This window comes from Neltuma alba, unplaced genomic scaffold (assembly GCF_004799145.2).
Source record: "Neltuma alba isolate B1F8T4 unplaced genomic scaffold, ASM479914v2 tig00011454_pilon, whole genome shotgun sequence".
In the NCBI taxonomy this organism is placed as follows: domain Eukaryota; kingdom Viridiplantae; phylum Streptophyta; class Magnoliopsida; order Fabales; family Fabaceae; genus Neltuma; species Neltuma alba.
In genome coordinates this window covers 315,509-341,124 of record NW_021636129.1, presented here as the reverse complement: position 1 = coordinate 341,124, position 25,616 = coordinate 315,509, and the positions used below count along the sequence as shown (strand labels likewise).

The following is a 25,616-nucleotide window of genomic DNA, read 5'->3' as shown; positions in this document are numbered from 1 at the left end:
TATAAACATGGGCTAATATTGAAGATTAATAGTCATTTCTGAGAGATTTACACCTTTTTTCCTTCTCTTGGTTGCTCCTGGCTAGCTAGGGTTGATTGATTCTATTACTGTTACTGATTCTGCAGTGTGCATAATCTATTTTTAGTCATCTCCCTTATCTTTAGCAAGCTTTATTCAATTTGCCCTTGGCAAACTATCTGGCCAATCTTTAGATAACAGAAAAACGAAGATAAAGATAGAAGAAATGAACTTTGAAGTGAAGTTTTGAAGCTTAAATGTTCTATCTTTTGATAACTTAGATATCAAATTGGCTAATATATGTTGGTGTTTAGTACTCTCGGGAAAAACTAGTGCATTTCGAGCGTAAATTGCTTAGTTTGGCTCATTGACTATTTTATTTTTTATTTCTTTATTACTTATGAGGTGATTTCTAGCCATTCTCAAAAAAATAATGTTTCTAAGGAGAAATTAAACTTTTTAAAAATCCAAGGGCTCTGGTTTATGCTTAAAGTTTAGAAATAGAGGACCGTTTTTCTTGTACACTTCTGATCTTTCTTAAAAGTTAACAATAAATTGAATTTTAGTTATTTTAGATAGGTGATTAATACGGTTATCTTTGTTTCTTTTCCAGCACCAGGTAGTCGTAGGTTTTGATTACTTAAATGATTTCAATAATTAGCACATTAACACAAAAAGGTTATCTTTATTTTTCGTAGAAGGACTGTTGAGAGAGTTTACTGACTTTAACAGTGATTTCCAAAATTTGAAATGTTAAAGTGTAAGCATTGTAATTCTTGAACTGAAAAGGTAGCTGGGAACCTTTTTTTTTTTTTTTTGATGAGAAGACAAATTACATTGATCTTCTTTGAACTTCTCAATTCTTTGAATTTTTTTTTATTGCATTGATCTTCTCTGGGTTTTGCTTAAAAAAAAAAAAAAAATCAAGTTGGACTGAATAGTGGCACAATCTTATTTTAAGAACTGAAACGTGTATTCTGGAAATGGGGGGAGGTTCAAGTAATTTTTCAGCAAAACTAAAGAAAGGTACTGTAGTCTACTATTGATAAAGTGCTTCTATAATAAAATTTTCAAATTTGGGAAAGTGGATGCTAGTGATAAACAAGGCCAGGGGGATAATAGTAACAAGCTTAGAAAGTCATGTGAATGGTAACAAGCTTAAAAAGTTATGTGAAGTTTATATTTAATCATCTGATGGCGGTTCTATTTGAGGCATTATGTGGTCACAAGACTCACTTCATAATAACCTTTAACACCTGACGATTTCTGAGGTTTCTATTCAAAAGGAATTGACTAATGGCTGCTGTCGTCATGGTAGATTATGGCTATTATTTGCTAGGACCTGCAATTGCTGATTGACATAGAAAAATGAACGCTTTTTGTTGAGTAGATTTTGGATTTCATTTATTTTTAAAGCTTCAGTGCTAGATTTATGCATGAGTTTGAGATATTTACACTTGGTGTCTGTAACATTCAATGCAGATAAAAGCGGTCATATAACTTGAGGTATGTCTTTTTTTGTGTATATGGTCTGCAGAGAAGCATTTTGAGGAGATATATTGCAAAGGATAAATGACACTAGATCAAGCGGTTGCGTATGCGTTCAATGGTGGATAAAATATCTCAGAGCAATGTCAAAAATCTGCATGCTTGAGGTACTATATATTTCTGTTCGATTTTGTTACAGAATTTGCCATTAGGTGTTTTAATGTGAATGCACTTGTCTATACAGAGCATTAGTACCATTCCTGGACTGACTGAATAATTCTGTTGTTTTTAGATACCCCCTTCATTCCCGGAGCCTTATGCATATTAGAAAAATTATGATACATTTTAGCTGCACTGGTAGCACGTTGTTTCTTTTTTATGGACTCCTAGAAATCTCATGTCTTTGGGCTTCTTCCATGTAATTCCATTAATTCCATCAATTCTATTACTATATAAGTGACCAAATCCTGAAGTTATGAGGTTAACATTGAGCAGTTAAGGTGAGCTGGAGGAAATGTGGCAAGTATCCAGTACCATGGTTGGTGGCAGATCTTGGTGATAAGTGGAGAATGTGCCTTCATATAATGTGAATACTCTATACGTATTGATGATATCACTTTTTGAACTTTGTTTGATGTTTTCATCGCCATATTAGATGTTATTTCTGGTTGAGTTTCACTTTCGTACACAAATCTACTTTTGGTGTGTCCTTGTAGCATAATCTTGTAAGCAGGCTATTATGCAATCCGAGTTGAAAAGAGCTAGGGGTGAAGAAATGCCTTGGTAATTATTAATAAGACTCCAGAGTCACTACGCTTTGAATAGCTTGTTGTTGATTGGTGGTGAGTGTGGCTGATGTTACTGTCAATGTGAAGCTACAGTACCGTTAAATGGTAAACTTAAACTTAATATTTTTTTCTACCCCCCTTCCCCCCCTTTGTTATGATTTCTTTTCTTCTTATTTGCATTGAAAGATTTATCTTCTAAGAAACTGTCAACTGGTCATGCTTAAGTTATGTCCCTCGAATTTCCCTATATGGATAGTGTAACTACATGGTGTTGAGGTTTCTTGAGGTGGAGTTGTAGCTGAGGTTCTTCTAAGACCCTTTGATGTAGATAAAGTGGATTATATTTTTTATAATTACAGATGAACTTATGGGCTTTATGTGCCTTGCTTCTTTACCATGGTGATAGCTTGTATACGTGTGAGCTTGAACAAAATTCTAATTCAAACCTTTGTGGCAACTTGTGGCACTATGTTTCATTTTTGTAGCTTATAATAATGTTGTTTTATTCCTGATTGAGATGTCCCATTTTTTCCCCATTTGAGAGCATTGTAATGCTTACAGCTTAATTGCGATGTTTATTGCTGGCATGGAGGTAGTATAGGGTTATCTGTTATTGCAAGAGTAATTTGATGAGCTCGCTTAAGAAACTAGAAAGATATAGACGAAATCTACTTCATCACGCATTGGACCTTTGCATAAGAGGAAAATTCAATCAAGTGTCGAAGAAATAGTGGGATTAATGATCTGAGCATTTTTCTTTCCTTACATGACCATAGTCTTGTAACAAATTTTCTCAATTGTTCCTATCCAACCAGATGAATGCATATGATATGTGTTGATGTGTGGTTCAAACCTTTCTTTCGATGTCTATCCCAGTGAACTTTCTTGATTCAATTTTTTTGCCCCCAGTTTCTTGTTTTGTTTACCTCCGTTGATTTCAAACTATTAAGTAAACAATGAATAGCTGCTATCTCAAGTTGATAGAGTAGCAATTTGCTTCCTTATGAAAATTTTGGAAGCTATTACTCTACATGAATGTGCTTGGTTTGTCATATTTAGCTGAACTAGCATTATTTGTGTGAGAACCTAGTTGCTGTCAATGATTTCCTGGGTTTGTTACTGGAAAGTTGCATGATGTGATAGAGGTCGGAACTCATTATCGAGTAATCTATATGAGCCGTTACTAGAGGGTTGCTAGCATTATATTAATTGAAACTGCTGCTGCAGCAAGCCCTCGTTTTTCATATGTTTGGATCACCTCTCTTTTTCCCTGCAAACTTGTGTAGCTAGTTATAAAATGAGTTTGAACGTTTTGGAATCTCTCATTTCTCTCTTTATTAGGTTATTGAGAATTTATTTTTCTCCGTGTTGCCTGGATACTGTTAAAAACCTGCTAATTTGCTACTTTCTAAATACCTCTGTTGTCACAGATTGAAGATAACGTGTGGGATGGATTTGTGTGAAAATGATCATATAGTGGCCTTATCTGGTGATGAACATACGGATCAGTTTGCAATAGAGGCTGACGGTAGTAAGAAACAACGTCTGGAATTTCATGGTACTAGAAGTACTGATTTAAGCACCTATGATGCTCACGGTCAGAAAGAGTTTTACTCACCAACTATTACTCAGGAAGAAATAATGCTGGAAGAGGGGTCATGGTCTCATCAAAGTGAAGGTGTCTTTCCTTCACGTGATAGTGAGGCATGTAAAGAAGTGAAAAGACCATCATCAGATGATACAAGGATGTCAGGTCATCATTATAAGAGTAGCAATATAGATTCTATTGACAGTGAGCTTTGCATGGATGACACTGTGCTCGGAGATAAGTGTGTGGTGGAAGATGATAGTGTGTGTGAATACCCAATCAACCACATATCCGAAGCTGACAATGAACTTAGCTTTCTTGACAATGATGGGTGGCTGGATATAGGGAACTTTGAAGACGTTGACAGGATGTTTAGGTAGGGAGGAATTGTTTCATTTGAATGGAATTTCCTCACTTTTCCCATTTTCTGAAATGCTAATCTATTTATCATAATGATATATGGCTTAAATTTGCAGGAGTTGTGATTCTACTTTTGGAATGGGAAGTCTAAACAATGAAGAGGAGTTCTGCTGGCTTTCCTCCTCAAACGGCACTGATGGATCTGATGATGTATCAAAATGTACATTTAAGTTATCAGGAGCTGAACCGAGCCTATTAAAAAATACATCAGATAATGACACAGACTCTAAGGCCGGTACTGGTGGTCTGTCAATCAATGATTCCAATAAGAAAGCATCTTCGTTCAATAAAAAATCGAGGACCCGGATGGATGTGGATGATTCAGTCCCTGCTTCATCATCAGTGCTCAGTGAATCAGACATTAAATCTGGTGGCATTGATGACTCAATGCCTAAAGAAAAGGTTGGTCATAATGTGTCTCTTTTTCATTTTACAACCTCGATTATGATTTCTTGAATTTCTACTTATGGACCAACGGTTCTGTGTGGATTCATTTCTCAAAATACACACTCCAGTAATAGTTCTTTTGGAAACATATGATATAATAATTTTGATTTAGGCCTCTGGTTTATGTAAATTGTGAATTAAATTATTGAAGTTATTGTATAGCTATGTCACCATCTGAGACAACATGATTCCCCCCCCCCCCCCCCAAAGCGAAAAGACAACACAGATTCTTGAAACTTGAGGGTTTAGAAATTTAAATCAAGATCATATATATTATATCATTCTATGATGGTGCTAGATCATATATATTATATCATTCTATGATGATGCTGTGATCTATCCATGAACTGCTAATCATTATCCTTATAATCAGAATTACAAGTAATAATTGAGGGTGTATTTGGGGCCAATCAAGCAAATATTCTTTCTCCAAGGTTTTCATGTTAGTTATTTGTGCTGTATTTTTCCCATATGTTTTATTATCCATTGCATTCATCTGGTTTGCTGTGTAAATATTGTGGCCATCCATTAACCGAAGTAAATTGTTTCTTTATTTGTATATCTCAAATAATATACTTGTTTTGCTGATGCAGAGGAAACTGTCAAAGCCATCAGAAGGAAGAAGGAAAAGCGAATACCTAGAAAACGGTAATGCTGTTTATCCTTGTGCTCCATTAAAGCAATATGGAGATGTAAAGGAAACTTTTGGAGCATCTTCTGGCAAAGTTAGTAGTTCTCAAGTTAGCATCCAGAAACGTAAACCAAACAATGATTCTGATTCATTAGGATGCTTACAAACACAGTTAACCGGCCACACCCAGGGTATACTGATTTTTCAAGTAATACTGCCCTCCTTCCAGCTCCATCCGGATCCAGATCTGAACACAATAGCCTTCCATCTCCTTCTCTTATAGAATCATCTTATGCTTCAAATGTGGAGAGCTCTCAAGCTCATTCTTTGGAGGCTGCTGCTTTGATAGCAAATGAAAAGAGAGAAAGATTATATCATCCCAATGCTGCACAACCATTGACTAAGAGTTTCAAAATTGAAAATATGGCAGGTTCATTGCCATGTCAAAGTCCAGTTTCAGCTCAGCAGCTAGTGCATCAGTTTGAAAATGAGAATGAAGGCCACAGTGAAGTTGATGGAGTTAGTGTAGGATTTTCACAAGAAACAGAGTCCTCAAATGTACAGGAAATCTCATCAATGAGCTCAGTGGATGAAATCTCACTTGAAGCAAGCTTTCGCCAACTGCAATTGGTCATGGATCAGGTATTGGATGCATCCATGGTATTCATTTTGGTTGCATTTGTTTCAGGGTTAATACAAATTTTAGTCCTTCAAGTTTACCCTCATCTTAGTTTGGTCTCTGAAATTTCAAATCATAGGTTTTGGTCCCTCAAGTTTCTTTTCATTTAAAATGTTGGTTCCTATAATCCAATAAAAGCTTAAACTATTTTGCCCCTTGAAGGATCAAAACTTATAGTTTGAAAATTGAGGGACTAAACCAAAATAAGGACAAACTTGAGAGATCAAAAATTATATTGCTGCTTTATTTTATTTGTGTCTGTCAGACTATGAAGCTGAAATTAACATGTCACGGTGATTTTTTTCCATGTGACTGTGTTAACACACACTATAGTCCTCCTTGGCCTTAATGTGCAATCAGTTACTAAGAGTTTAACATTAAACTACTACTGACATTTTACAGCCTAAAGTTCTAGTGCATTAGTTGGTTGTCTTGATCCCAATGCTTTATTGATAGGATCCAAATTTGGTAGGGAGGGAGAAACAAGGAAGAAAAATCTTTATAAAACTATGAAATCAGAATCTAACTTCACAAATTAATAAAGCTGAACGAAAATCTTCATTGGAATGAGTAAGAATCCTGGCTCACAACCAACAAAACCTTAGGCTCTCTTGGTTGGAGGGTTGTTGAGGGGAGGGGAGAAGAGGGGAGAGGAGGGGATGAGATAAGTGTGTTTAGTTGGAGGGTTGTTGAGGGGAGGGGAGAAAAGGAGAGAGGAGGGGATGAGATAAGTGTGTTTGGTTGGGAAAAATAAAAAGGAGGGAAGGGAAGAAATTTGTCTTTTTTGCTCCCCTCCAAATTGGGGTTTTTTGGAGGGGAGAGAAAATATTATGTCTAATATTGACTAAACTATCCATATTAGTTTTTAATATTCCAAGCTTGCCTCTCTATTAGAAACCTTTTTCTCCTTTCTTTCTCTTTTGGCTAGTATTATTATACTGTAACGGAGGTTACCGACTTACCACTTAGCTGTTTGAAAAGCTAAAGTCTTTGCAATCGTCAGTATGCCTGCATACTTAATTTATATATATAGGCTTTACACGCTGTATGATTGTTTTCTATTAAGTTCCAAGTTCCAACTTTGTTGTGTTGATATAATAGTGTAGCATGCATGGCTTATATTTTGCATAAATTGAAAACGAATAGGAAGAAAATACTCAAATTGAGAATAATTTTAATCAGTTTTTGAGAGTGAAACTAATAAAAATATATGTATTGAGCAATTGAATTATTTTTCATATACACCGATTGATATATACATATCACAATGTGTGTATTATAATTATATATCATGGCGTGTGTGTATTATGATCTCAAATAGGTTGCAAACATGCATATATATTAATATATACATATCATAACGTGTGTGTATTATAATGATATAATATATACATATCATATATATTATTACACATGCGTGTGTATTATAATTATAAAATTAATGAGAGAGAATGTTAAACTTATTATCATATTTCTTTTTTTTTTGTTTTATTATTTTTTTTAATCACATGTGAGGTAATTGGTTTTTTTTGAAATCGATAAATTAAGAAATAATAATTTTGATATAAATATTGTAATAAAAGAATAAAGTAGTCTAAATATATAGATAATGGCATATTTGTTAATTTACAATTACCTCCTCTTCCCTTTCTTTATGAATCAAACAAGAAATCTCTCCTCCCTTCCGTCCCCTCCAACCTAACAAAACCTATGACCTCCTTTCTCCTCTTTTCCCCTTCCTTTAAATGACCTCCCCTCCCCTCCCCTGTGTTGAACCAAACAAAGCCTTAGGAGAATCTCCACTCATAAAACAAATACTAATTTTATTTCTAGATGACATTTACATATATTGAGCCTCAATATTTATAATCAGAAATATAACTATGACTCCCTAAGATTTAGGCCCACTAACACGACTTAGGAAAATAACAGATTGATAGAAATATTTGACTCAGTAAATAATCCCAATCCTAACAGACTCTGTTTGGTCCTGAACTTGTGCTGCACTACCACTACTAAACCCACTAAAATAAATATTAAAAAATAAAATCAGCTTGATTCAATTCCACACTTTCACTGCACGTTTGGTTCTCTATCATTTATGTGCCAATCAGTATGGTTTAGTAGGAGTCTGTTAAAATTCTTAATGCAATTGAATATGGGACGCCATGTAAGTTTCAGGCATGATGAAAAAAAATTCTCTCTGTGTTTATCTTAGTCAGACTAAATGTGAAGCTCTGGTCAGTTGATTGACGCTTGATATTTGGATGGGCCATGGAAATCGTTTGAAAAGTATGATAATGGAAGAAATGGCAGCATGAACAGATGGGCTTTAAGAGGCGTTCATTTTAGAAGTCTTTTACATAATATAGAACACAATCCTCAAAATAGCTTTCAGGGCTCCCGAGTATTTTTAATGAAGTATTTATTAATTATTATTTTCAATTCATTAAGGGATTTCTTTGTCATTTTCTGAATGCTATTCGCTCAGCTAAATCGGTGCAGTAGCTCTATCCGGTTAAGTAATTAAAGGGAGATCATATTTGCTGCACAGCAGCCTTGCCCCAGTTAATGCCAGCCATTAATGAGGGTTATTTTGTGAAGATACCCATGGGGGATTTGAGCTTTTAAATGGAAGCCATAGAAGCTTATTTTGCCCACAGGGAAATGTTACTTGCCCCATGGTGTAATGTTTATCGTGATTACGAAGTTGATAAATCGTCTTTCTTATCATATCCTCAGTTGTTTACTTAGGTTTTCTATATTTATCGGATTTATCCTCAGTCTGTAAAATTCTTAATTTCATATTTTATTTGCTCAATAAATAGAAGAGTTGATGAGACATTCAGAAGTTGATTACATGCATGAAACTTATTACTGTATGTACACAACAATTGTTGGATTGCAGTTAGACATAAGGACCAAACTGTGCATAAGGGACAGTCTATACCGCCTGGCTAGGAGTGCTGAACAAAGACATAACTATGCCAAAGGAAACGGTAGCATTGGAGAGAATATTGAGGCCTGCAAAGCGATGATGACTCAAGATGTGAGCGGGTAATTGTTTGCATTCTTCTAATCCTTTTTACATTTCTACATTTGTTGACTACCAGGCAATTACCCTTGCTGTTGGAATGCTGCTTAGAAGTTTTTTTTTTTTGGGGGGGGGGGGGGGGGTAGCCTGAGAGAGAAAACGAAAGACCTAAGTTTTGATAAATTCTCAATTTTCCAATTTTCGAAGTTGAGGGAAGCATTTTACAAATGACTCTAATTGAAGAGAAGTATCTACATTATTCCCATTTGTGTGTGTTGGGGTGATACGTGTTTCTCAAGGTAACGGGAAAGATGAGTGCAGAGAATTCTGCGTTGAACTCCTCTGTTGGTTCTGAAAAAACCTTCCACACTTTGCATATCCATGGAAAATAATGTCGTTGATAGTCATTTAGCCAAGCATAACAAAATTCTTTTTCAGGTGTTCTGGGTTTGTGGACATGGAAACTGATACCAATCCTATTGATCGGTCTATAGCACACTTTTTGTTTCACAGACCTACTGATTCGTCAGTGATGCCTCCTAGTGAAAAGTGATACCAGCTTTGGCATTATTTTTGTGTAGAATGTGTAGCTTCAAGTATATATGAAAATGTACTAATATTTGGGGCCTACTGAGACGCCTAATTTACATTTTTTTCCTTTTAGCCCTGTGCACTGGCATTAATGTATATTCTGCTGATAATCACAATATAAGTTAGCTGCTAAGCGTGCTTCAGCTCATTGAGTATACCAGATTTATTTGTATTAAAGTTTGTGACTGTTGTTTATCTATTCGTCTTCTCAGTCGGCACCTTTTATCACGTGGTGGTTATAATAATATTTTAATATTTTACATAGAGTCTTAATTATAAAAGTTAGTTGACTAATTTAAAGAGATTATGAAAATAAATTAGTTATTTGTAATAAATGTGTTGTGTTTTCTAAAATATCTTTACTAATCAAGTGTATTGGCTACAATTATTATTATTAAAAGGATTATATTGAGAAAAAATGTATAAATATGGGAGATGAAGTAGATTGAGGTTTTCTATTCAATATTAAAATAAAAATCAAATAAGATTTTACATGAGAGTTGGAGTTAGTAGTTTTTCTTTCCATCCAAAAATAAGTCTCCACGAAATGTGCTAGATATGGCATCTTTCCATTGTACAGCGCACAATTTACCAACCACGAGCTGGAAAAATAGGTTAGCTCAGCCTTTCACAATTTGGAGAACCCAATTCATGAGGGCGGCTCTCATTTTAAATGGTTAAACGGACTTAAATGAGTCGACGGGTATGGCCCTGAGTTCCCGGCCTTACTAATAGTGCCCATCTTTGTCATTACATGTTCAAATTTCTTCTTGTCTTTTCATTTTTGCAAATTAATTTAAAAATTAAAGACCGAGTAAAGTGGCGTTTATGCCTCAGTTTTAAATATAAATCATGCTTCATAAAATCTTATGTTTTATTTCACGAAGTTTTTAATAGGAACTAGCAAGATTTTACCCGGACATGGAATTGAGACCAATGTTTTGACGGCCTGCATCATTTGTAAAGGAGATTGCAACCATAGCCTCACCTCAAGAATATTGTGGTGAAGCCAAGTGCACATGAAGTAAGGAAAATACCCCTTCGGTCTTTAATATAAAACCCAATTATAGAATTAGTTTTGGTCCTAAATATAAGACTCACTTCTTATATTTATCATTTTTCTCTAAACTACCCCTATGAATACTCCTCCAACCATAATCAAGTAGAGAAGAAAGAGGGGGTATTGAGAAAGATGATTATGGTGTTTGAGGAAAAACATGTAACATTTCTTATAATTAACTAACTTACTTAACTTCCTTAATTTAATCAAATTAGTTAAATGGGTCTTATATTAAGGACCGGAGGAGTACCTTTTCATCTAAAATGTCCATATAAATACGTCAAAGTTACTTACGTCCTTTTTAGGTGTATTTTTCATTTTCTTTCTTCAAAAACACTTCTTCTGTGTACCAAATATTTTCACCGAAAAAAAAAAGCTAAATATCTGACACTTGGCATGACAAACCCCAAATCGGATTTGGTTTGGAAATGGCCTAAAGCGCAGCGATCCATACTTACCTATGGCTTGCTTTGCACGAAAGATTGCTCACAAAAACAATGAGACGACATATGGCCCAAGACGATCCACGTCGACTTTGCAGTAAACCTAAAGACCTTGATCATGTCTAGGGATGTTCTCTTGCGTAGAACAGCGCTTATAATAGCTGTTTTACGAGGTTTAGGCTCTGCTCCAACACAATACAAATGCCAATGAATTCACAATAAAGCAAGTGTTGAACTCCTTAGCCCAACGCGCATCAATGATCCCATTTGATGCTCTTGAATGGTGACACTAGAACTCTGCCTCTCTTGTAGCCTGACATTTCTTTTCTGTAAGCCATATAATCCTATTTTAACATTATAGCATGATTAGTACACTTTCTGATAACGTACAAATTTGTCCAAAAGTTTTTCTCACATCACCCCGCAAAAATATCAAAACATGGTAATATTACCTCATTCTATTAAAAAGCTAACATTAACCATTAAAAAATTAACATTTTTAATAACATGAGACAATATTATTTCATTTCAACACTTCCGAAATAACCTTAAATCCAAAAAACACTTCCAAAACACGCTTCCGAACAACATCGCTCCAAACTTTCGATATAAATTGGTGTTTAAACTCAACGTACAAGATATTATTGCTCCTACACAGGTATGATGTAGAAATTATAAATCCTTTATATTTGCTACATGCGAACATCTGGTTAAAAGATTCCGGACAAATGAAACTGGATTTCTCATGAATTCAAGCATCAAACAAGGCAAACGTACATTTGATACTTCAGATTAGAACAATGATAAGATAACTTGTTGCTTGTTGATTAGAGAAACTTTCCAAAAATCAATAGGCAAACATAGTTAACAAAATGAATACTATGATTGCCTTACTTGAATGGTGAGTGGTCAACACATATCAACAAACATACAGCTATTTGGTCTCTATGAGGACCTGAATGCCTTCTTGGCTTACAGGTATATTGGAAAGCTTCAATTTTATGGCCTCAAACTTGGAGTTTTCTATCTCTTCACCAGTTAACCAAAGAGGCAAATAGTGATCAATCAAGTCCCTTCCACGACTCAAGGGTGAACCTCCATTAAAAATCAGGGTTCTCCCAAACCTCATAATGCTTGCTAGATTAGAATCAGAAGGCTCTTCAGCATAACTCTCAAATATTTCCCGGATTGCTTTGCACCAGATCGGCCGAGCAACCTTAAGGAAGTCATTCAAAACTAGAACTGGAAGGTTCACACTTCCCAGTTCGGACTCATTGCGCCCTCCCCTCCCATGATAGTCTGAGCCACCAACCTTGAAAAGCCCGTAAGTGTCTGCCAGGTCATCGTATACTGCAGGCCAAGATTTATACATATCATAATCCAAGGAAAGAAATGACGAGGAAGTTTTACTTCTATTTACGCAGCGTACATCATGAGACATCCCACAGTAAAAATAGGCTAGGATAGTTCCTACTTCAGTTTCCTCTTCAATAACCTAGGCTCAGAGGAAAGAAAAATGTGATTTGAAATTCTTAATCGTGCCCAATCACAATGACTATTAATTATCTCCATGCAAAAGTCAATCGGAATTATCTAGTTAGTGTTCCCATCAAAATTTTGGCAGTGATTTCATAAGGAATACTTGATAAGATTTGGATAAACTGAAATATTAAAAAAACTTTGACATAGTTTTCAAAGTGCAGAATTTGTAATAACTAGTTCTAGGTAGCCTTCATGGTTTCATTTCATTACCTAATTCACACTAAGGAATAATTCACCATACTCATTCTCAAATAGATTTCACAAGTTATTTTTCTCTTCCACAGACGACATACATCTTCCTGTAGGAGTCAGACTAAAGCGGAGGAAGGAACAGAATTGAATATTTCAAATGACGTATCATTCAACCCCTTTCTGGTTTACAGTCAGATAGATCATTCCATCCCAAAGGCAGTGTAAACTGCAATCGATAGATGCCAAAAAAGAATCACTAGCAAGAGTTGAACCAAATACTTACCAAGTTCAATCCTACATCAAGCAAACCATTCTTGGTGTTTAATATTCAACTTATTCGTTAATGCACAACCAATCTAGTTTTTGCTTTATAGGGAAACTAGTAATCCTAAATTATGAAGTTACATTATGGTTTCAGCGACCCAAAAAAAAAAAGGGATTAAAATTTACAAATCATCAAGTGGTAATAGAGTACCTGCCAATTTTCCATCACTTCTGTATACCTCCATTCCATGTAGGCCAGCTTCTTTTAACCTTTTGATGACGGGAACGGGATTTTTTAGAGCCCATGGATGAGCTAGTACAGCTACACCACCTGTCTGACAGATCAACTTTATTGCTTCTTCCACTAAAGGCTCACTTCCCCTGAAACATAAATACCATAATACCATATTTTTCATCTTTTTCCTAAAGCAGTAGCAAACTATAACATGTTAAGATAAAGTTCTGTGACATTACGTGGAGTAAGCAGGTCCACCATCAAAAAGATACCGAGCAAAGGCCTGTCTTAGGTTTTCTACATAACCCTTTTCAAGCATAGCCCGAGCTACGTGAAGCCTCCCAGGGGCAATCCCATTGCCCGCAATCCTGCAAACATGCTCCCACTTAAGAGGCAACTCGAGCTTGTTCAGTTTTAAGACCATGTTCTTTGCACGAAGAAAACGGCCATCCCTTATATTAGATAAGAATTTGTCCAGCTCCTCAAATCTAGTTGGTCCACAGCTACTGTAATATGCTAAAATGTGTACTGGTTCCTCTGCTTCAGAGTCTCCTCTGCAAGTAGATGGCCATAAATCAGATACATAAGAAAAGAGTGGTTCTGAACATAGGAAGGATTTATTTTGTTTTACACTCTTAACTGATTAAAAAAAAGAGAAAAAAAACTATAGATTTGAGAATTTCAAACTCTCTCTCAAGCAGCTGAAGTAACAGCAATAATCATGAATAACAAATATTTTGGAAAGCTACCTTGGAGAAAATATCGTACTAATTTCAACACCTGGAATAATTTTGATGCCATATTTACGAGCTGCCTCTAGAGCCTCAGGGATGCCGGACATTGTGTCATGGTCTGTTAGAGCTAGAACCTTAACCTGTTACGAACGAGTAATATTGATTAAAAATGCGCACAATATATTAAAAAGGAAAGTGCACTCCATAAGTACCCCAAGTTTAATTCAATCATATTTTGCTATCATAGGTAACGAGTCTTTCAAGTTAACTTGGACAGCATCCATAGCTCCATACGCATGACCACTTTAAGTGCGGGATTTTCTTCTGAGAAGTCAATTCAGATTTTAAAACACAAACCATAGCCCAGTAACACAAGGAAAGTTAAACCATCCGAATTTGAGAAAATAGGTCTTAGAGCAATGGTCAGAAGGTATAAACAATAGTCTTGAAGATAGTAGGATACTACATATTCTTCGTGTTATCTTGCGTATGCACAACCTACAATCCTCTTGCTTTGTAGAAATCTATGAAAAAAGTCGCTTTAAGCATAATACTGTTGACCCATATGTTCTAGAGGGTCTTATCATCCCTTGATAAGATACCCTCTAGAGGGTATCTTGCTCAACTGCTCCCTTTTCTTTGATATCAATCTTCTAGCTCTCCTCAGTAACAGAGTACAAAACGAAGTCAAGTTTTGTAGATATTTATTTTTCTGATTCCTCATAACCCGAGACCAGTAAATTCCTTGGCAACAAAAAGAACAAAAAATGCTATAGACTCCTTAATTTTCAAGAAGGCCGTACAGCTAAATGCCAGGATATGAAAACATTAAAAAGATGACACATGCATTTATTCATTCTGAACAAGTTAATTCTTTGATCAACATAATAAAACATAAGCGGTCAGCTATGTATCGGGTTCAGCTTCATGACAAGCCAATCTGTTAATGGATATGTATCTTAATTTCAAGTCTATTTGCTGCAGACTACACCATATATTAACAAACAAACAGAAAAAGGATACACTTCAGTGAATCCCATATGCTGAAAGAGCCTGCCCCATGAAAAGAAGTGTTAAAACAACCTTTACAATGAAGAACCTTCCCAGGACACATAAGGCTTATACATTTTAGGAATAGAAGGGGAAAGCTACTTTAATTTTCTTACATCACGGTATTCATATTTAAAAAGAAGTGCCAACACAACCTTAACAATGAACTGATGAAGAGCCTTCTCAAGACACATACGGCTTATACATTTTAGGAATAGAAGGGGGAGCGACTTTAATCATCTCACATCACATTATTCATAAAAGAGCAGAGGACAACAGATGGAAGATCATATGCTATGGCTCCTAGTCCCAGAAAAATCTGATTAGTCTCAAATATACAACTTTACCAAAACCAAGGTCAAAATTTGAAGGAGCAGCCGAGCAAGATTCATACTTCCCAAATTAACCTTTCTGGGTGAGAACTAGGAGTTCTTCGATGGAAAAAAACAAATTAACCAAGAGAAAGGCATACTCTTCTGGTACCTTTCTCAGTCTGACATGCTATGAACATAACATTCCAGAGTTCATTCATGACAGTAAATAGATAAGCAAACTACGAAAGACCACCTTAAAACATCTATATTGAACCGCTATCATCGCGCAAAGCTAGTAAAATTTACTTCACCAAAACATAGAATATAACATTAAAGCTTCGAAGCAGCAAATTTAGTACTCAAACATGACAGTAAATAGATAAGCAAACTACGAAAGACCACCTTAAAACATCTATATTGAACCTCTTTCATCGCGCAAAGCTAGTAAAATTTACTTCACCAAAACATAGAATATAACATTAAAGCTTCGAAGCAGCAAATTTAGTACTCAAACAGAAACTACATAACATTTATACACGTAAAATTCATCTCATACATAGCATCACACTTCGTAGGTAACCTTCCGGGAAAAAAATGTAAACAAAGCAAACAAAAAGAGAAGAAAAACAAAGAAGAAAGCTACCCCATTTTCGTGAGCCTTCTCGACCAACTCGGAAGGAGACAAGAACCCATCGCTGAATTTGGAATGCGAATGGAATTCAAACACCACCTTCTTCTCTTCCTGACCTGTTCCCACTGGACTAATCTGCAACCTAAAACCATCATCGTCCAAGCACAATGAATCGGAAGAAGGAGAAGGGTGATCCAGGAAAACCCATTCACTCACAGACTCGAAGGCGAGAGTCTGCTCAGTGGTCATCTTCTTCTTATTGCCCCCGCCTCGCTTCTTCTTCTTCTTATTTTTATTCTTCGTATCGTTTTTGGAATCATTGAGACCCTGAATCACCAAACCATCTCCCATCACTGAATTGAGGGTTTAGCCCAAAGGGGTCAAAAAAGATGCAAACTTTTTGAGGGATTGTTCGTTCCTCAGGTTGGGATGTTGGTTATACATTAGGAATGTGAGAGGATAGTATCATAAAGAGAGAAGGCAGAGAGGGCTTAGCTGAATGAGCAGTCTTTTGAAGCACAGGTGTCGTCACCCTTGTTTCCCTGCTCAGACATGGAAGGAGCGGACCCAAAATAATACTCCCTCTCTCCCCTCTGTCACGTACGGCAAGTCGGCAAACCAAATTTATCACTTTGTCTTGGGTTCTTGGAAACAATCTGCAATCAGAACCTATCACAGTTTTATCCATTCTTATTATTTAAAACAGAAAAAACTCAGCATGGTCAAAAACCAAAAAACAAATGGGCAAAAAACTCATCTTTGAGTCTTTTCTTTTGCCATTTGTGTTTGGTTTAAGTGAAGGGGAGGAAAGGGCTTATCTCGTTTGATTTGGTTGAAAAGAATGGAAGAAAAGCAATAAATAATTTAATTACTACTTTCCGTTCTTAGTATAATAGTTAGTTAACTAATTTGAGTAGATTAAGAAAATTAATAAGTTAGTTATTTGTAATAAATATATATTATTTTTTAAAAATATTTTTACTAATCAAGTATTTCGGTTAGAACTACTATTATTACAAGAATTATTTTAAAAAATATATAAATATAAAAAATAAAATAGATTGAAATCTTATATTTAGAATCAAAATAAAATCAAATGAATTCTTATATTAATTACAAGAGGTAAGATATTTTATCCTTATCTATGACATCCAACGAAATAAACAAGTAGAAAAATTTTACCACATAAAATGTATTTTTTGGGAGTTCCCTTATTAGATGACATATAAATCGTCGCTTGCAAGTTGTAATCATGTTATCGAAGTGGTTTTTTTTTTTCCTGTTAATATAATACACTTAAATGCACGCATCTGCATACAAATATGAGAATGCTAAGTTTCAACTCAGGATTTTATCTGAGGATGGCTAGTGGCATTGTTGCCAAGGAGTGGTACAAAATTAGTTACTTCAATTTGCAAAAAATAAGAAAGGACCCAGTTATGTTTTGACTGGGACTCAAGAAATTATAGGGACACAAGAAATAAATTCTGATTGGATGTAGAGATAATAGGCACGTTTTAAGTGAGTCCAAGATTCTTTTTTTTTTTTTGGGAAAAAAAAGAAAGATAAAAAAGTGGTAATGGATGGGAAGCAGGGGGGAGGATTATTGATGTATGGACCAATCTGCGTATATCATTCGTACAGGACGGAGAAAACTCAACATTGTGATTATAAGAATTACAAACCCTCAAGGACACCTCAATATTCTTGCAGAATTTACAGCCAAACAATTTAAAAATAAAATTTCTTTTGGCAAAGCAATTAATAATGCGACAGAAGGAAACATCGGGGGAGAATTAATATCAAATATTAATATGAATCGTTATTAATTAAATACTTAATAATAAAGACAAAAGAGATAAAGATAGATAATAGGACAAAGGATAGACATTATGACAGACAAGGCTGGCTCGGACATGACCACACGAGAAGACCAACATCAACACTTACGATTCTGTGACATTTATTTAAGAAATTAGGTTTTATCCTATTCCTATCACATGTGGACAACAATTTATTGTTATTGTCACCATGAACCATCTTGTCCTTCGTTTACCAAAAGAGGCTTTTTTTGGGTTTGCGGTTTGCCTGTTTGCCTGATTCTTTAAAAGAGATAGAGTTTATAATATAAAAAATTAGTTAATTTTTTGCACATTGAAAACTAAAAAATTAGTCATTAAATTTATCCTAGAATAATATGATTCTTCTATTTTATTTTTAAAGATGATAAAGTTGTCTTTAAAATTTGTTTGGTACAAGGAAAATGAAAGAAGAGAGAAAATTTTAATGAGTTTCTTTTAAAAAATTAAAAAAATATGGTTGAAATGTTTTAATTAATTTTTTTATTTTTATATTACATCCTTTTTTATCAAAATTTTATAACTGCACTTTCCAATTTTTTTAAAAAGAGTTCATCAGAATTTTTCATCTCCTCTTCTACTTTCCGTTCCCTTCATACTGCACGGATAATATTACATTTTTGTTATCTCTCACATCTCTTCTATCTCTTATATTTAAAAGAAACGGAGGTAAACATTTATATTAATTATCTTGATAATATTTTATATTTTGAACTATAATTTTATTATCAACGTCCTACATTATAGATAAAAGGAGTAAAACAATATAGTAGCCAACTGGATTCGAGAAACTATGATTATACCCGATATAAGATAAGTCTGTGATAGCGAGTAAAATGCATTATTATTAACACTAATTTATACTTCCTCATTTTATTTATAAGTGCTTATTTAGATCTTTTGTTCTTTTAGTCTAACTCTTAAGATATAATTGTTATTTGTTTTTAATAACACCTTATTAGAAAGTAATATTTAAATTATAAAGATAGCTAAGATTTAAAAATAGTACAGCATTAAACGAAAGGAAATTTTTTTTAAAGAATTAAACGTTAAATAATAATTTGTTTTCTCCTTGATCTATGTATTCTTTTTCTATGAGGACAAATAAATACGGACGAAGGAAGTATTTGAGCAACAATGACTCAGTTTTCTTTATTTGCAGGGTTTTAAATTATATTTAAAGCATATTACATTTTTTTTTACTTGATGCAACTATCCTTAATAATATAATTTACGACAAATTTTATATTGATGTTGACACGAAAATGTTTTGTGAAAAATGTAAGAATTATATGAAGTTAGATAATTTGTAAAATTATACAAAAGAGAGAATCTCAATCAACTCCTTAATTTTTTTTTTTGCCATCAGTCAACTCCTTAATTCATAAGAGATTAACTTACACCTTCGATTTGACTGAATTTAAAAAAAAAAAAAATTTAGAGGTCCCCTACACAAGTGCCTTTGACGTATGAAGAAAATGCTACCTCTAGTACTTACTATAAGAAGTATATAGCTAGATAATTAATCTGTGAATATTAAAAAAATTAGTTAAAAATTATATTTTAATGAAAATTTCTTTACATGTGCAATCAATATATCGATTACTGAGGGCAAAATAGATAAGTATTAAAAATAAAACTGATTAAAGTTTTATATTTAAGATCAAATTAAATATTTAACTAGTTCTTATATCATATTAAGAAGGGAGAATCCTGATTAAATCTAGTTAAAATATTAAAATCCAAATTAAGGCCTACATTTTTAACAAATCTCTAATTAGGCCAATAGGCCTAGTTAGAAATTTTTAAATATTATTTAAAGACTAAAATACCTTTTTATAATTAAAAATAATATTATTTTGAAAAAAATTTAAACCATGAGAACTTGACATTATATATAGTATTTATTTATACAAAATGTTTTACGTAAAAAAATTGGAAATACTAAGAGCAAAAAATTGACAATGAATAATATAATATTTTATACTAATTCTGATATATTTTTTTCGATAGCCACTAATTCTGATATATTGATAAGAAATTTAAGAGAGCAGGGACTTTTTTGTGGTAATGGGAATAGGACTTTTTAATTACTTGATTCCAACAATATTAAATTAATAACTTTTCAAAGGAAATTTTTTTCTTCTTATAATTGAAAAATCAGAATTTTAGTGTATTAGTATATTTCAGTATCAAATTTTTCATTTTCTTAAATTATTTGTTATATCTGCTATATAAAAGCTCTCATCATGTTATATCTTATAATCTTATTGCTAAAATTCTTACTAATAATTAATATGAGTTTGTATTAGAAATTTAAATAACTTTTCCAACATTTTATGAGACGGATAGAGTAATAAAAACTTCAAAAAAAACATAAATTTTACTCTTTTAACAACATATAGAGTAAGAATGCATAAAGCCAATGGTTCATCTAGTGACATCTCAAGAAAAAAAATTTTAAGTTATAAATTGATTGGACTGATTACTAATTTGCCACTTTAAATGGGTATTTTAGTCTTTTAACAACATTCAAAATTCCTAATAAAGTCTCTTGGCCTAATTAGGAATTTTTTGAAAGTGTAGGCTTTAATTTGGATTTTGATATTTCAACCAGATTTAATTGGAATTCTCCCTATTAAGAATAAGAGGTAGTATAGCTGGCATTACCAATGTCAAGACATCACAAGTGGCTGTTGGAGCTTCATTGTGAGATCCACTACGTCTGTCACAAGTGCAAAAGGTCCTACACTAGCAAATGAAGCAATTGGAACCTTTTAATAACTGGTTTCTAAGAGGTTATATAGCTAGTAAGCCCCCAGTTCACTTCAATTTTTATATACAAAATATTGCATGTGTGCAACTAATTCAACTTGACGTGAGTGGTAGAGATTCTTATCACTTGCGTATGCCGTTAGGACTTTAAATCTAAATCTTTATATACAGATATATATGTGTATGTGTGTGTGTGTGTGTGTGTGTGTGTATATATATATATATATATAAACAACTTGGTTAGAATGAGTGTCTATATTCAATCCTCAATGTCTTTGTTGTCGGGAGGTTATACTTTTTGTGCTCACAAAATTTTTTTTTTTGTATATATGTGGAAATAATTTTCCCAATCCATTGAGATTGTGGATTTAATTGATCTTGCGATTAAAACATGCATACGATAATAACAATAAAATTCATGAGCAAATTCGCTTACGAAATCAATGCAAGACATATATAGCGCGAGGAGTTACATTATGTTGCTAATAAATATTGAAAGAATTATTTTAAATCACATTTGAAAAGCATAAAATCTACTCTAATTTATTAGGGTTTATCTTACGGATTTGTACAAAATTAACCTCATTCTATTGATTAGATAAAATATATAGAAATCAAAACTATATACTTGAAAACCTGAAATCATCAGAAGTATTTTAATTAATTAAATTAGTCCAAGTTCAACTATTATAAATGGGAAAATTATGCATGCTAAATAGTTATTTTAATATAAATAGATACATGTTCTGCTCAATAATTCTCAATTTTCATGAACTTATACATTATATGCATACATATGCCCAGATCCACCTAACTTGTACCAAGTAAGATAGGTCTGCAATAATGATGTTGTACGTAGAAAAAGAAAAGAAAAGTGAGGGTGAAGAGGTACAGTACGGTGAGAAGACTGTAGTGCAGTAGATAAGGTTTGACGATGTCGACGGTTTTATTATGTTAACAATGCATGCATGCATGCAGCCCCTTTCTGTCGTTATTTTCAGTACAGTACTCTGCATTTCGCCTTTTCTCGCTTGTCTCCTTCACTTCAGGAAAAAGAAAAGAAAAGAAAAGAAAAGGAAAAATCCTCTGGTGATCTGTGCATGTGAAGTAATAATGTATGTGGAGCAATGTAAAAGCTTATCTGGTTGGAAGATATTAATCATCTTTTAATTAACCAGAGTTATATGCAGTAATTGGGGTTATCGGCTTTATTTTCTACAACTGTTCCTCAATTATGATCTCTTGCTCTCCTTCTTTCACTAATTAATTAACGTCATCTATAATCAGATTCAAATGTTAATGGTTTTTTGGCCTTTAATTTTCATATTTGTTCCATGCGTTCTAGCTGTGTAAAACAACGCCAATAATAATAATGGCCTCCTGCAGTGGTGAAACCCTAATTTCTGGGTCAAGAGGGTGTGTCAGTATGTCTGAGCAATGTTTCCATACTTTTATGCTTGGCTTGTGTCGGTAAAGTGAAGACAGAAGCAATAATATTTCCATAAAACAGTGCTTTGATTTCCAAAATTGGGCATGAGAGTGGGGTTTCACTCTCTGCAAAAAGATCTCAACTATTTATTAGGAAGTTTGTCTGAAAACTTTTTTTTTTTACTGTTATCAGTTGGTATCCGTTGCCTTTTTCAGATCTTATTACCAGATACCTGAGCAACCAACTAATCCAGTTTGCGGGAGTATTGGCCATTATGGGGGGCATCTCGCTGCCTCTAAGTAATTATCACGGCTACATATTCAGGACTCGAACAGGAGACCACTGGTTAGTGTGCTTCTGATATTCAATCAATACCAAATCACTAGTCAATAAGTAATTTACATATATAAATATATAATCGACTAATTGAATACAAAATTTTGAATGACAATGTGTTTTCATCAAAATGGAAAATGAAAATCCGTTTAGATTGGAGTTATAAATTAAGGACTCACATCATCTAAAGAAGTAGTTTTGTTAAACTAGGCTTGAATTTCAATTCATCTGGACATAACAACTAAGGGTATGTTTGGATTGGTGTTGGGCAAAACTGACTTTTAGCTCAATTGACTTTTGTAACTGAAGTTAGAGTAAAAGTCAGTTAGAGTATGTTTGGATAGGTGCTTTTGAAAAGTCAGTTGAAAAAGCTGAAAGTTGTTTGGATGATAAATGAAAAAGTTAGTTTAGTTGTAAAATGACTAAAAAGGGCATGAACTTTATTAAATAGTAGTTTTTGATTTTTTATGTTTTTAATGTGATAATAGGTTAAAAAAACATATAAAATTATTATGATAAAATATAAATAGTTTAATTGTGAAATTATGAAATAAAAATATTTGTGCTGAAAAAAATAAAAAAACACATTGGAAATAATTAATTAAATATACATAATGGACAAACATGAATATAAATTAAAATTCATTTAGTCTGTAATTAAAGTAAATGAAATAACATAACTAATTAGATAGTAAACTTTGCACAATTTGGTCTCTAATTGAGTCACAAACACGATTCATTTGTGCAGCAGATGTTAAACTTGACGAGGATGCCTCACCACTTGCATGATTATTTTCTTCATCTATTACACTTCCATGTTCAGCTTCTATAAAGCGATCACCAGTTGGAGAATTTTGCCTGATAAAATTATGGACAGCCATTGTTGCACAAACTATGCCGACCTGTGTTTGAAACTTGAATCTGGGCATATTGCTTAAGATTGCAAACCTATTCTTCCACACCCCAAAAGTTCTTTCAATAGTAGATCTCAAACTAGAATGATAATAATTGAAGGCCTCATTCTGATTTGTAAATCTTGGGTGACGATTAAAGTCTGGAAGGTGATAGCGCTCACGTCTGTACGGGCCAAGGTATCCCACTTGTGATGGATAACTAGCATCAACTAAATAATATTTTCCTAAAAAATCATGACGAACTTATATTGAGGTGAAAATAATACAAATGAAGCTGAATTTAAAAATATTTAATTTGGAAATCAAAGAAATATACCTTCAGGTGGATGAGGAAAATTCAGGGATGGAGTTGAGATAGCAGAATGAAAGACACGAGCATCATGTGCACTACCTTCCCAGCCCGCCAACACGAACGTGAAACACATATTCCAATCACATACGGCCATGACATTTTGACTAGGAAATCCCTTCCTATTGATATATTTGTCTTGCCTAGCTTGACTAACCTTACATCTTATGTGGGTACCATCAATTGCTCCAATTGCATCTCTAAAAAATGGGAAGTATCGTGGATCATTTGCTATTTTTGGGTGACAATAGGAAAATGTAGGATCAGTTGGCCTGATATTTTCTCGAGATAAATTGAGGCAAGCAGCTAACACTCGATGAAAATGCCGACTGACAGTTTCTCCTGAATGCTGAAACCTTTCCTGAATCATCCTATTACATTGGCCATGCGCAATTATATTCAAGAACATGGCAACAGATTCATGGACACCTATGTACTTAGTATTTTGTAACCCATGTTCAACCAATTTAGAACATAACCGATGGAATGTCTCTGTTTCCATTCGAAACATTTCCTTAGACCGTCCTTCATGCCCGTCTAAAAGTTCTTGAACCCACAAATAACCAGTTTGTTCACTAGTTCTACATGGTTGTTTGCACAGAAAAGGTGTCACATACTGACCCATTAACACACCTAGCTCTGATAATTGTGTTGTGTGTTCATGTAAAGCGGAAAGTAATTGAGACCATTCATCTCCCTCATCATCCTCCCAACCCTCGCCCCAACCCTCCGTTGAATCAGACATAATAGATGTGTGTTACCTGTGAATAGATAAATACTAAATATAAGTAAAATTTTCACAAAAAAGAAAAGAAAAGATAATACACAAATCGTCATTAAACTTTAACATAATAATTAAACATAGTCATGAAACACACATTAAACTTGGTCATTAAACATAGTCACGAAACACAAAACATTAAACCTAGTAATTAGATACATCGTCATAACACATAGCACATAATAGTACACTAAGGTAGAAAAACAGAAGTCATAACAAGTCTGCTGGCACAACTCAAGGATTCTTTGGTGCAGCATATGGCGGTGGATTTGCAGCATTGTGCTTCAACCAAGCCACTAATACCTCCCGATTTTCTCTCAGACCAGCATATATGTCCCTGAAAGTCTTGTTTGCCAGCAGATTACAACACATGACACAAAGATGAGTGTCACTAACAATTTCCTTCATACTCAGCAGATCAGTGGTCAGCTCGGTAGTGTTATCACTGTTGGCCAATTTGTTTACTGCCGATGCTGTACTAATTGAAGCCTTCTCAATTGAGCTTATTGAATCTGCTATTCTTTTTGTCGCTGGCATTTTTTGTTTCTTGTACTTATCCAACCCTCCACCTCTCTTTCTCTTCCCTTGGCTCCCTGAACCAATAGGTATACTGGGTGTAGTGTTTGATGCGTTTGCAGTTAAATTGATGCCGTCCAAATCGTCCGAAACTCCTGCAGGGCGTTCAGTGTCAACACCTAAAAGGCCATCTTCACTGTCCCCTGAACCTTCTTCCCAATCCATGGTTGGTCGGTAATCATTTGACTGATCAGTCCTATGTGGCTCAGGCTGTGGCTCAGGCTGGGTTGAAGAAGGTGACCACATATCTTGTCCTGATGCCATAGTGCCCCTAAATAGAGTTTCTAATTCAGTCCGAAATTTTAACCCATGCTGCCTAAACTTTTCGTATGCTGGATTTTCCTGCAAAGCCAAAAGTAAACAAAGGTTAAATTATTTTCAGAAGTCACTAACTGCTTAAAAATTAACAGAAGTTAGTTCATACCAGCTTCTTTCTCTCCCACCACTC

The 25,616-nt window shown here is 34.1% G+C and overlaps 4 protein-coding genes across 5 annotated transcripts; 1 reads left to right on the top strand and 3 right to left on the bottom strand.

Annotated features, from left to right (window-relative positions):
- The first annotated feature begins 1,487 nt into the window (after positions 1–1,487).
- LOC114713730 (protein LNK1-like) lies at positions 1,488–9,883 on the top strand. The gene is made up of 9 exons (XM_028898410.1): positions 1,488–1,673; positions 2,002–2,092; positions 2,223–2,399; positions 3,725–4,258; positions 4,359–4,704; positions 5,343–5,658; positions 5,730–6,022; positions 8,968–9,116; positions 9,532–9,883. Exons 4-9 carry the CDS (start codon positions 3,744–3,746, stop codon positions 9,644–9,646), a joined length of 1,734 nt encoding a protein of 577 aa, XP_028754243.1. The 5' UTR covers positions 1,488–1,673; positions 2,002–2,092; positions 2,223–2,399; positions 3,725–3,743; the 3' UTR covers positions 9,647–9,883.
- Positions 9,884–11,897: 2,014 nt separating this feature from the next.
- On the bottom strand, positions 11,898–16,786 carry LOC114713741 (3',5'-nucleoside bisphosphate phosphatase). Of its 2 annotated transcripts, XM_028898424.1 has the most exons (6): positions 16,366–16,786; positions 16,162–16,284; positions 14,170–14,294; positions 13,660–13,974; positions 13,397–13,566; positions 11,898–12,537 (listed from the first exon to the last, which is right to left on the bottom strand). In XM_028898424.1, the coding sequence occupies exons 1-6, from the start codon at positions 16,498–16,500 to the stop codon at positions 12,122–12,124; spliced, it is 1,284 nt and encodes a 427-aa protein (XP_028754257.1). In that variant the 5' UTR covers positions 16,501–16,786; the 3' UTR covers positions 11,898–12,121. The 2 variants fall into 2 exon arrangements, with proteins under 2 accessions (XP_028754257.1, XP_028754256.1); XM_028898423.1 differs by having other exon boundaries at positions 16,162–16,786.
- Positions 16,787–23,228: 6,442 nt separating this feature from the next.
- LOC114713729 (uncharacterized) lies at positions 23,229–24,556 on the bottom strand. The gene is made up of 2 exons (XM_028898408.1): positions 23,779–24,556; positions 23,229–23,686 (listed from the first exon to the last, which is right to left on the bottom strand). Exons 1-2 carry the CDS (start codon positions 24,554–24,556, stop codon positions 23,229–23,231), a joined length of 1,236 nt encoding a protein of 411 aa, XP_028754241.1.
- Positions 24,557–24,826: 270 nt separating this feature from the next.
- LOC114713728 (uncharacterized) lies at positions 24,827–25,432 on the bottom strand. The gene has a single exon (XM_028898407.1). It carries the CDS (start codon positions 25,430–25,432, stop codon positions 24,827–24,829), a length of 606 nt encoding a protein of 201 aa, XP_028754240.1.
- Between the last annotated feature and the right edge of the window lie 184 nt (positions 25,433–25,616).